General features: G+C 57.4%; 1 protein-coding gene across 1 annotated transcript in view; it reads left to right on the plus strand.

Annotated features, from left to right (window-relative positions):
• Nucleotides 1–12,296, plus strand: part of DHX30 (DExH-box helicase 30) — a 31,546-nt gene that overhangs the window by 17,359 nt on the left and 1,891 nt on the right. The window contains 14 exon segments of the mRNA XM_027711551.2: nucleotides 673–799; nucleotides 1,807–1,956; nucleotides 2,455–2,607; nucleotides 3,475–4,296; nucleotides 5,450–5,528; nucleotides 6,029–6,133; nucleotides 7,146–7,321; nucleotides 8,555–8,761; nucleotides 9,343–9,424; nucleotides 9,902–10,095; nucleotides 10,189–10,348; nucleotides 10,541–10,698; nucleotides 11,155–11,258; nucleotides 11,619–11,758. Of these exon segments, the coding sequence (XP_027567352.2) occupies nucleotides 673–799; nucleotides 1,807–1,956; nucleotides 2,455–2,607; nucleotides 3,475–4,296; nucleotides 5,450–5,528; nucleotides 6,029–6,133; nucleotides 7,146–7,321; nucleotides 8,555–8,761; nucleotides 9,343–9,424; nucleotides 9,902–10,095; nucleotides 10,189–10,348; nucleotides 10,541–10,698; nucleotides 11,155–11,258; nucleotides 11,619–11,758 (2,657 nt within the window).

Consider the following 12,296-nt stretch of genomic DNA (forward strand, 5'->3'; position numbering starts at 1 on the left):
GCTGATCCACCCCTGCAGTTCCTCACAGCTGAGCTGCAGCTGGTGGGGCCTGTAGATGGGCCAAAGCATTATTGGGCAGCCTGGTCTTGTAGCTGGCTGCCATCCAGGGAATGCACAGGCTTCTTCCCTGGAGCTGTCCCTTTGGAGAGGCTGCCAGGCTTGTTACCTGCCTTACTCTTCTGTGCCTAAAGAGATTTCCATTCCCAGAAATGATCTATGTGGACTTGGACCTGGTTTTGATCACCCTGAGGGCAACATTAAATCTCCTGCTTTTCATCACCATAGTTGCTTGTTTGACTTCATATTTTATGAGCACAAATCTTGGGTTTTTAATAGGCAACCAGGAGCAAGATCTGTAAGGCCACAGTGGTGGTGGTTATTTCTAGGGATGCTCTTTGGATTGGGAATTATTTATTTGTGAAGTCTGTTACAAGCTGTCGATGCTGCCTGGTTTGCAGCCTCAGTGTGAAGGTTTGGAGTGGGTGGCTTTGCTGGGCTGGGTGGTTGTTCTACGACTGACAGATTTGAACAGCAAGGGACAGCTTGACTCTGCCATGACCAGAGTTATCTGTGCTTTACCCACCTATTTGAGAGCTCAGCAGCCACTGGAGTGAGGTGGGTGTGAGCACACAGGGGGCATTTGTACATCACCTGTTCTTGTCTCCCCTGCAGCCGAGGAGGGAGTTCCATTGAGATGACCGACGACAACACTGCCATCCGTGCCCTGACGCAGTTCCCACTGCCCAAAAACCTCCTGGCCCAAGTGATTCAGATTGCAACCTCTTCCTCCACAGTCAAGGTAAACTGCTGTCTGACCCCTGCCAGGGACGAAGCTCAGAGCCTCCCTCTGGAATCACTGGATGCTTTGTTTGGGCAGCAGAACTGGGGAGGGGAAGCAAGTTAGAACTAGGGCTAGAAAAATCAGTCTGAAGAGCAAGGAGAAGACTTTGTGGTGAGAATTGAGAGAATGTCTTAATAGAACCATGCAGAATGTTGTTCCAGGGCAGTGGAGGATCTGCTGTCTGAATGAAGGAGGTCATTTCCTAAGGTTTCATTTCCCCCTGTGTCTCCAACAAGCACAAGTTTGTGTTACTGGGAGTGATGTGTAATTTCTGTGCTGATGGAATCTTTCCAGTATTCAGGGATCCTCCTCCTCAGTGTCACCCACCTCCTGCCCAGAGCTCATGTGTTTAGCAAACAGGAGCTGTGCTCCACCCCAGAGGCTCTTGGGGACATTCCCCACACATCAGGGATGTTCCCCACACAGCTGCCTGCTCTCACTCCTGCTTAGCCAGTGCCTTGGGAGCTGAGGGGGAATTCAGGGCAGTAAAGTTCTAGTGCTCAGTTAAATCTAACAAAAACCCAAACAAACCCCACCAGAAATCCCCTGTGGTGAAGGGTCTAGAGGGGCCGTACGAGAAGTGGCTGAGGGCACTTGGCTCCTTCAGCTGGAGCAGAGGAGACTGAGAGGAGACTCCTCGGGGTCTGCAGCTTCTCCCGAGGGGCAGCTCCAATCTCTGCTGTCTGACCAGGGGCAGGACCCGAGGGAACAGCTGCAGCTGTGTCAGGGCAGGGTCAGGGTGGATCTCAGGAAAGGTTCTTCCCCCAGAGGGTGGTTGGGCACTGCCCAGGCTCCCCAGGGCAGTGGGCACAGCCCCAAGGCTGCCAGAGCTCCAGGAGGGTTTGGACAACGCTCTGAGGGATGGGGGGGATTGTTGGGGTGTCTGTGCAGGGCCAGGGTGGGACTGGGTGATCCCTGGGGTCCCTCCCGGCCGAGGGTGCCCCATGGGTGGTGTCTGTCCCCAGGAGTACATGCAGTTCCGCACGGTGGGCACCAAGACCAAGATCTGCAAGCTGACCCTGCGCTGGCCCTGCCCCATGACCTTTGCTGCCAAGGGCCGGCGCAAGGTGGAGGCAGAAAACAAAGCAGCAGCTCTGGCCTGTCAGAAGCTGAAGGTGAGTGAGTGCCCCGGCTCCTGCATCCCTGGAGGTGTCGGTGGGTACAGGCTCCTTCCACCTCACTCGCTGTATTTGAGCCTGATGGGGGGATGCCTGTAACTTTCTGACCTTTGACCTAATGCTTAATGAACTAATTCCTAATAAACATGTATTTCCAAACCTTGGGATTCACAACATCCCAGAACCATAGCAAGGGAATTAACAAGAGGGTTTTGTCAGGTACAGTCGTGACTGCTGTTCCTCCAAAGGGTCTGTTTGAGACCTTCTTGTGAGTGTTGTGTTGGGAGCACATAGTTGGCTCTGGTGTGTCTTTTTCTCCAGAGCTGAGGTGGGATCATGTCTTGTTTCTTGCTCTGGCAAGAAAACCAGGAAGTGATGGATTTGGGATGGCAAGGAGTTGGCCTGTCCCCATGTGAGGGATCCATGTGCTCTGCATCCCAGCACTTGGTGTGAGCAGTCTCGTGGCTGACAGTGTTGTTTGCCTGTTCCTTGCAGAGCCTTGGCTTGGTGGACAAGAACAACAACCCCCTGAGCCATGCCATGTACAACATGACTTCCCTGCGGGAGCTGGGGGAGAACCAGAGGAAGCCCTGCCACATCAAAGTCCCCGAGGCCACCCTGCGCAAGATCGAGAACTACCTGAACCACGTGAGCGCCTTTGCCTGGTCCCATCTGCCCACAGGAACTGTGTGTCTTTGAAAGCTTCATGGCAAAACAGTGAGGGAATTCATGGCTTGATCGTTGCCACGAAACCTGACCAGTCTCTTGCTGCCCCTTTGGAGAAGGGAGACCCTTTTTGGGCAGTGGGTCTTCCCTTTGTGCCTCCAAGGCTGAATCCGAAAGTTCTGATTGATTAAAAGTTCGGCAGCTTTTAATCTGTGAACATCTGGGCCAATGCCTTGATTTGTGTTCTAGACAATTCCTGACCTGTTGTTGCTCCTTTTAGTTCGTCCTGTGGGATGTGAGACTTCCGTTTTTTCTTTTGCCAAGACAGAATATTTCTGGCTCAGGCAAAAACACTTGTGTTTTATGTGAGTTATGTGTCTGGGCTTCCCGAGGGAGAGAAGGGTGGTGGTGTAACATGATAGTTTCCAAAAGTTGTCTTGGAGGAGCTGTTGCATTGGAGAGCTTAAGTAACTGGTTTGTGCCTGTCAGTTCAGGCATCAGCACTAATACCTCCCAAAATAGGGAGCACAGCAAGGAAAGCACAGGGAGCTGCCCACGTTAATTCTCACCTTAAATAGCCTCAGTTCAGAACAGAAGTGACTGAGTTAGCAAAAATCTGAGGAGACCTTGGCAGAGCTTTGTGGTCATGGCAGAGCTTTGTGGTCATGGCAGAGCTTTGTGGTCATGGCAGAGCTTTGTGGTCATGGCAGAGCTTTGCGGTCGTGGCAAAGCTTCACAGTCATGGCAAAGCCAGGCAGGCTGAGCCTGTTCCAGACACTTGTTTCATTCTGTCTGTCCCAGGAGCGGTACTAACCTTTCTGTCCTTGCCAACTTCCTCCCTCTCCCCAGTATCCCGTGGACATCAGGGAGTCCCGGCCCCGGATTGCCGATGACATGATGAACCTGACCAAGGAATCTGGTGCGATAAGCGACGCCATCACGGGGAAGACCTACATCCCCATGCTGGAGGCAGAGGAAGTGCGCCTTAGCCAGAACCTCCTGGCCCTCTGGAAAAGGAGAGGAGCCTCCTGGCAGGAGAGCCACCCACTGCCAGTAGACCCCCACAAGGACACCATCCTGTCAGCCATCGAGCAGAACCCCGTGGTGGTAATAGCGGGAGACACGGGCTGCGGGAAGACCACGCGGATCCCGCAGCTGCTGCTGGAACACTACATCCTGGAGGGCCGCGGCGCCCGCTGCAACGTGGTGATCACCCAGCCCCGCAGGATCAGCGCCATCTCCGTGGCCCAGCGCGTGGCACAGGAGCTGGGGCCCAACATGAGGAAGAACGTGGGCTACCAGGTGCGGCTGGAGAGCAAACCCCCCGCCCGGGGAGGGGCCCTGCTCTTCTGCACCGTGGGCATCCTGCTCAGGAAGCTGCAGGGCAACCCCAGCCTGGAGGGCGTCAGCCACGTCGTGGTGGACGAGGTGCACGAGCGAGACGTCAACACCGACTTCCTGCTCATCCTGCTCAAAGGCATCCAGAAGCTGAACCCCGACCTGCGCCTGGTCCTCATGAGCGCCACGGGGGACAACCAGCGCTTCTCCCACTACTTTGGGGACTGCCCTGTGGTCAAGGTGCCGGGCTTCATGTACCCGGTGAAGGAATACTACCTGGAGGAGATCCTGGCCAAACTGGGCCGGCACCGACACCGGCACTACGAGATCAAGGTGGGTGTGCAGGTGTTGCCCTGGGGTGGGGCACTGACTTTGGTGTGTTGTCACGGGAGAGTTTGGGCCTGGAACTGGTCCCACTTCCCTGTGGTTCCTGGACACTGTTTGCTTAGCTTTAATTCCACACCAGCCCTCGTGAGGTGAAGTCAGCTTAGTGGAATCACAGAGTACTTTGATTAAATAATGGGTAAAGATTGCTTTTTGGGGGTCAAGTTACTTTTGTCCCCCTTTAGTGTGAAGTTTGACGTTTGAGTAGGCTGAGAGCTCGTTGTTGTGTGTGTATAGACACTGACACACACTGGAAGGTTTGCACACTCTCTGCAAGCCTGTCCAAGGCTGGCATGGTTGTGCCTTCCAGCACTGTTACCTCAGTGCTCGTGTCCTGCATGACTGAATTCCCTGGTTGCTGCTTTTTGCAACTAGTCCAACTGTTCCCTTGGAAAATGCCCTCCAGACGTGCACTCTGTGCTGTGGGTAATCTTACACCAGCGGTGGGTCACGGAGTCACTGAGCTTGGCCGGGATCTCCAGACAGTTTCTGGTCCAACCTGCTGGTCTGGAAGCTGTCAGCCCGTTTCTCCAGCCTGGAGAGATCCCTCCCTGTGGCTGAGCAACTGTCTGGAGTATGAACCACTTGTCCCAGTCCTGGATCATCAGCAAACCAGCTTGGGGTATCCCATTGCCTTCAGGGCATTCTTCCTGATTCTGATGTGGCTGTGATTGTAGCTGAGTTTTATCAGCTTCTCTGATAGCCTGTCCCAAATCACCAGGAGATACAAAAGCTGCTGCTCAGTGTCTGGTGGCTTTGCAGTCCCAGGTGCACATGGCACAGTTTTGTCCCCAGAAATCTCATGTGAATTGTGTTACTTGTGAGGTGCTGTTCAGCAGAGATGCACAAATCTCAGCTTCCAAATCTGGAGATTGGGCAGGGACTGTGTATTCTCACTGCACAGCAGAGGGAACTGGCAGCAGTTGTGACCAGAGCAGGTTCCAGATGGAGCCAAAACCAGGCTCCCGAGGTTCCTGGCTCCAAGTCCTGGGCAGGCTGTCCAAGTCCAGGCATTTGCAGACTCCAGGAGATGCTCTGGAGGCTGTGCCTGTGTGCTCAGTGCTGGCCTTACCTCACTCACCCCCGTGTCCTGTCCCATCAGCAATCCGACGATGAGTGTGTGCTGGATCTTGACCTGATCACCGACCTCGTGCTCCAGATCGATGCCCATGGAGAGCCAGGTGGGTTCTGCCTTTCCCATGGCTCTTTTCTCCTGCTGGGGAGATAAAAGTGAACCCTACAGAGCCCAGACGATGCTGAGCCTCTTGTGCAAGGCCTCCTTGAATTCTTGTTGGCCCAAGTGTCCTCGAGCAGTGTGGCACGAGGGAATTCCAAGTCTTTGGCTAAGAACATCTGAGCCTCAGTGTCCTGGGCAGCTGTTCCTGGGGATGAAGAGCAGGACTTGTCTGTGCTCTAGCATTTGCAGCCTTGAGCTGCACAATTATCTTTGTATATTGGAGCCCCATCCCTGTTAAATATTTTTGCCTGGAAGGTGATGTTTTGGAAGAAGGCAGGACTCTCAGATGACTTGTAAGAGCTTTAAGTGTTTCAAAGCTCACAGGTATCCACTCTGAAACTACAGGCAGCCTGGTTGCTTTCTGCCTTGAAAGCCTGCATCTCCAGCTGGGGAAAAGTGCTTGGATTTCGAGGCTGCGTGTTCCTAACTGTTGGTGTGTTCCAGGTGGGATCCTCTGCTTCCTCCCTGGCTGGCAGGAGATCAAAGGGGTGCAGCAGCGGCTGCTGGAGATGCTGGGCTCGCAGAACAGCCGCTACCTCGTCCTGCCAGGTGAGAGGGCAGGGCCAGCCCCTTCTTCCCAGGATTCAGGAGAATCTGGGACAGTTGACTCGCTGAGCCCCTTCAGCTTTGCTCTCTGGTACAGAGCTCGTGTGCTTTGATGTACCTGTGGTGTAAGAGTGTGTGGTGAGCGTGAGTAACTCCTCCTTTGTGATCAAAGCGAGTGGCTTCCCGTTTGCCTCCAGCAATTGGGAATTAGGCCAGGGGGAAACAGCTCAGTTCTGCATTGCTGTAGCTGCCTGCTGAGCCTGCACAGAAAAGATCCTCAGGACCTGTTCTGTTGGATGCAAAAGGACTGTGGAGCTCAGCTTTGATCGGTGAATTTAACATTGCTTATCCCAGGAGGAAGTTTATAACAAAAGGCAGTTTTGCTGTGCAAGGCTGTGAAGGGTTTTGGCACTTCTTTGTTTGTTTTTTAGCAGCCCTCCCTGTTCAGTGTGGAACAAGGCCGGGCAGGAGCAGAGCTTTGAGCAGCTCAGCTGTTCATGAACACAGGTGTTCTTCCGTGGGAACCGCCTGTTCTCCTGCTCCCCCTCCCACTGCCGGCAGTGCCTCTGTGTCACCCAGCTCTGACAGGCCACTCTGTGCCACAGCACAGCCACAGGCCCTTGCTGGGAACCACTTCTGACCAACAGGGCCCAAATGGGAGGGAGGACACCCCATTCTCCGGCCCTGGGGGACTTGTGGGGGGGGGAGCTGCAGAACTGGACTGTGGGAGAGAGTGGGACTTGAGGGATGTTCCGGAGGTGCTGCCAGGCTCTGGGACGGGAGGTGAGCAGAGCTCCTGCTGCTGAGCCAGAGGCTGAAGCAGCTGAAGTGAGGCCTTCCCAAATGATGTGTGGAAGATCTTCCTGGGGTCTGGCTGGCAGGAAGCTGCTGACAGTGAACATCAGTGATGCCCCCGTTTCTGTCCCACATTTCTGGAAGCGGGAGGGGATGGTACCAGAGGAATCTCTGCCCACCAGCTCAGCCGGGTGGGACTGACTCTGGTTTGATTTCCCAGTGCACTCCAACATCCCCATGATGGACCAGCAGAACATCTTCCAGAGGCCTCCTCCTGGCGTCAGGAAGATTGTCCTGGCCACCAACATCGCGGAGACCTCCATCACCATCAACGACATCGTGCACGTGGTGGACAGTGGCACGCACAAGGAGGAGCGCTACGACCTCAAGACCAAGGTACTGCTGCTTTCTTGCCCCTGAGGGCATTGGGGACACCCTGAACCTCAGGGATGTTTTCAGAGGAGCACTTGAGGTGTCATTAACGGGATGATGGAGCTGCTTCTCATTTGGCCCTTGGGGCATGGGTGCTGTGTCCCTGTTTGGGGACAGTGTTTGACTCATCACCAGTGTTTGCCTTGTCCAAGCTCTGTGCCAGGCTCCCCACAGGCAAAATTCTGGTGTCTTCAAAGAAATTCAAGGCAAATCCTACTCCCTTCCCAAGTTTGTGATACCATGGAACATCTGTAGCTTTCCTGTTTGCTTTTTGCCTTTTTGCATGATGTCATCAAAAACCTCTTGCTGACCCACGCAGGGCAGCCCTGACCTGTTGATCCTGCTCAAGTTTGCAGCTCTCCTGACCCCAATCCTTTGGTTTGTTCCTGGACTTCCAGAGGGGCTTCACTGCCCTCAGGCCCCGTGTCTGGCAGTGCTGAGCCCTGTGAAGGCTCTTGTCTGTCCACCTTCCTAACGAGGTGAAGACAACTGTGCTGCTGTTGCCCTCAGGAGAAGGAATTCTGGCTACATCCCCCTGCCCCTGTTCTAGAGCATCATCTCCCAGGGCCAGGTGGCCGTTCACATCTTGGACAAGTCCTGGTTTAAATCCATCCCTTTGATATTTGCCCAGTTTTATCCCAGTTCAGAATGCAGAGCCAGAGGCAGGGCTGGCACTGGAGATCCCAGGGAGCCCTGGGATGAGGACCTGGGATAGGTGTCCAGCAGGTGGCATCTGGGTCCCATCCATGCCCTGATAGAGACCAGCACTGCAGGAGGCAGGAGAGTGGGAAAGGCTTCCCTGGCCCTTTGGGATCATTGGTCAGTCTGGAGTCTGTGTGTGGATGGAAAAACGCAAAGAGAGGGACTTTGGACAGGGAGTGACAGAACAAGGGGAGTTGCTTCATGCTGGCAGAGGGCAGGCTTAGGTGGGATATTGGGAAGAAATTGTTCCCTGTGAGGGTGGTAAGGCCCTGGCACAGATTGCCCAGAGAAGCTGTGGCTGCCCCAGCCCTGGATGTGTCCAAGGTTGGATGGGTCTTGGGATACCTGGGCTAGTGGGAGGTGTCCCTGCCCATGGCAGGGGTGGGATTGGACGGGTGGGATTGGATGGGCTGTAAGGTCCCTTCCAACCCAAACCAGGGTGGGTTCTGTGATCTGAGCAGCCCTGGGAGCACTCACGCCTGCTCCTCTCCCCAGGTGTCCTGCCTGGAGACGGTGTGGGTGTCCAAGTCAAACGTGGTGCAGCGGCGGGGCCGCGCCGGCCGCTGCCAGTCGGGCTTTGCCTACCACCTCTTCCCTCGCAGCCGCCTGGACAAGATGCCAACTTACCAGGTGCCAGAGATCCTGCGCACCCCCCTGGAGAACCTGGTGGTGCAGGCCAAGATCCACATGCCGGAGAAAACGGTGAGCACAGCGCCGGCTGTGGGACTGCGCCGGCTGTGGGACTGCGCCGGCTGTGGGATGTGCCGGCTGTGGGACTGTGCCGGCTGTGGGACTGTGCCGGCTGTGGGATGTGCCGGCTGTGGGACTGTGCCGGCTGTGGGACTGTGCCGGCTGTGGGACTGTGCCGGCTGTGGGACTGTGCCGGCTGTGGGACTGTGCCGGCTGTGGGACTGTGCCGGCTGTGGGACTGCGCCGGCTGTGGGACTGTGCCGGCTGTGGGACTGCGCCGGCGGGAGCCTGGGGCCAGCTCCAGGGACAGGAGTGGGGAAAAGCCAGCAGGCTGATGACTTGGGATCTTGCTTTCCTAAACACGGGGCTGTCTGGGGATGTTAACACCAGGAAATGCGAAGAACCCTTCGATTACAGAGTGTGTCTAGAAGACTGAAGGAATGGAGAGGGCTGAGCTCATATCCCTGGAGGCAAAGAAAGAGGGAACGCTGTTGCAGTCTGGGGCCCTGGGGCAGGACAGAGGGCTCTCCCACATGTCTGCATGGGAAACTTGCCCACTTTTTCCCTTTTCCCTCCCCCCTGCTGTGTTGCAGGCAGTTGAATTTCTCTCCAAGGCTCTGGACAGCCCTGACATCAAAGCTGTGGATGAAGCCGTGATCTTGCTGCAGGAGATTGGTGAGATAATGCTGTGTCCTGGAAACGTGTTTGCTGTCTAAGCACGGGAAGTGGGAGCTGGCACAGGATCCTGTGGGACAGACTCTGCAGGATTATCCCTGGAGGGGGATGGCAGTTAATAGGGACTTCCCAAACCACACGCCTAGTGCTGTTTTATTTCCCACACCACTCTGCTCAAAGAGTGGGGAGAACTTTCCAAGGTTTAAAAACAAAAGGGAAGGGGGTGACAGGGAAAGAAGGGGAGCGGTGATCTGGAATTCAGAGCTGGGCCTTGTTGACTGTCATGTGCCTGTGACAGCCATTTCTTCAGCCTCAGCTCAGTTAGACCTGGGGGGTTCTGGGTGCTGATTGCAGGCCCCTGTCCCTGTGCCTCTTCTGGAGGTCCCCCAGATCTCCCAAGTGCTGTGGGTGGGTTCTGGCAGCTCCCAGAGCCCCCAGGAGCTGATGTCTGTTCCCACCCTGGGGGCTCTGTTGCAGGAGTGCTGGACCAGCGGGAGGCCCTCACCACCCTGGGCAAGCGGCTGGCCCAGATCTCCACAGACCCTCGGCTGGCCAAGGCCATCGTCCTGGCCTCCATCTACCGCTGCCTGCACCCCCTGCTCGTCATCGTGTCCTGCCTCACGCGGGACCCCTTCAGCAGCAGCCTGCAGAACCGCGCCGAGGTGGACAAGGTGAGGGGCCCTCCGGGGCGGGGGGAGCAGGGGCAGGGGGCTGCCGTGTCCCACGTGTGTCCCACGTGTGTCCCACGTGTGTCCCTGTCCCAGGCCAAGGCCGTGCTGAGCCGGGAGAGCGGCAGTGACCACCTGGCCTTCGTGCGGGCCGTGGCGGGCTGGGAGGAGGTGCTGAGGCGCAGGGACAGCCGTGCCAGGGACAACTACCTGCAGGACTACTACCTGTACGGGCCCAGCCTGCGCTTCATCAACGGTGAGTCTCGGGCCTGCTGCTCCCTGGCCCCCAGAAAGGCACCGTGAGGGGTGGGGGGCAGGAACAGGCTGGACTGGGTAGGGCCTGGCTTTGCCACAGGATGGAGCTCCTGTCTGTCCTGCTGAGGTAATCACTCCGAGGGATGAAGGGAGAGGATGAATCTCATCCCTGGGGCTGTCTAATCCCCTCCAGGCCTTGTCAAGCAGTTCTCTGAGAACCTCTACGAGGCCTTCCTGGTGTCGTCCCCGTCTGACTGTACCATGCCATCATCCGTGTGTAACCAGTACAGTGAAGAGGAGGAACTGGTCAAGGGAGTCCTCATGGCTGGGCTCTACCCCAACCTCATCCAGGTACTGGCTCTGCCATCACCCTCCTGGGCTTGCTGCTCACAGTGGGTGGCATCGGGAAGCACTGAGGTGCCAGAGATGCCTGTGCTCTCTTGGGAGTCTCCCCCCAAGCCAGGCTTCCTGCTCTGTGCTCCTGCCAGCTTCTCCAGGGCTATCCCTGGATCCCTGCTCATGAGGAGTGGCCACCCTGGCCTGCACAGGTCCACGCCTGGGTTCTTGTTACTAGGTCTGGGAGTTGTTGAGGTGGCTCCTCCTCCTGTCTGCTGCCCGAGGTGACATCTTTCTCCTCCTGTTTGCTGCCCCTTGCACAGGGTTGGGTGACTGGTCACCCCATGAGTGTGCTCTGCTAACCCAGCAGAGCTTCTGGGAGTAGAGGAACATCCACATGTAGGAGAGCTGGTTGTGGGTGGGCAGGGCCTGCTGGTTGTGCAGGCCTTTGAGATTCTTCTCCCATTCCAGGTGAGACAAGGCAAAGTGACCCGCCAGGGGAAGTTCAAACCCAACAGCTACGCGTACCGGACAAAGGCCGGCACCGTCCTGCTGCACAAGTCAACCATCAACAGGTGGGTGCCAGACCCCACAGCACACACACCACAGCCCAGCGGGCTGTGCTGAGCCATCCCCGTGGCTGTGCCAGCCCCAGAGCCCAGCTGGGCTGTGCTGAGCACCCCTGTGGCTGTGCCAGCCCCAGAGTCCAGCCTGGCTGTGCTGAGCCATCCCCGTGGCTGTGCCAGCCCCAGAGCCCAGCTGGGCTGTGCTGAGCACCCCTGTGGCTGTGCCAGCCCCAGAGTCCAGCCTGGCTGTGCTGAGCCATCCCCGTGGCTGTGCCAGCCCCAGAGCCCAGCCGGGCTGTGCTGAGCACCCCTGTGGCTGTGCCAGCCCCAGAGTCCAGTGGGCAGTGGCTGACAGGGCTGTCCCTGCAGGGAGGCCTCCAAGCTGTACAGCCGCTGGCTCACCTATTTCATGGCTGTCAAGTCCAACGGGGGCGTGTTCGTGCGGGACTCGTCCCAGGTGCACCCGCTGGCCGTGCTGCTCATGACCGACACCGACATCCACGTCCGAGGTGAGTGCTGCCGGGGGGCACCCAGTGCTGCCGGGGGGCACCCAGTGCTGCCGGGGGGCACCTGAGCTCTGCCAGGGGGCACCTGAGCTCTGCCGGGGGGCACCCAGTGCTGCCGGGGGGCACCCGAGCTCTGCCAGGGGGCACCCGAGCTCTGCCGGGGGGCACCCAGTGCTGCCGGGGGGCACCCGAGCTCTGCCGGGCCCTCGGCCTGCCCCGCTCTCCGAGCTCGCGCTTTGGGACGGGTGTTGCTGTGGTGGGGCCGTGGAATGGTGGTTTGTGAGCTGTCCCCGGCTGTAGCTCTGCAGGGAGACAAGGAAGGCAACCCCCAGCAGGCTGAGCCTGTAGGCCTGTGTGCCTGGATCATCCTGGGGGAAGGAGAGGCTGAGCTGGCCTGATCCCACCTGTCCCTGGGGACGTGTCCCTTCAGCCCCTGGGGGTCTGGCAGTGCTGCAGTCGGTCTCCAGCCCTCCAGCTCAGACGGGCTTGCCGTCAGTCGCCTCCTGCGGGAAACTGGGAGGATCCCAGTGTGTGCTCAGAG

Source organism: Pipra filicauda, unplaced genomic scaffold (assembly GCF_003945595.2).
Source record: "Pipra filicauda isolate LSUMZ 115617 unplaced genomic scaffold, ASM394559v2 scaffold556_size476704_pilon, whole genome shotgun sequence".
Classification (NCBI taxonomy): Eukaryota; Metazoa; Chordata; class Aves; order Passeriformes; family Pipridae; genus Pipra; species Pipra filicauda.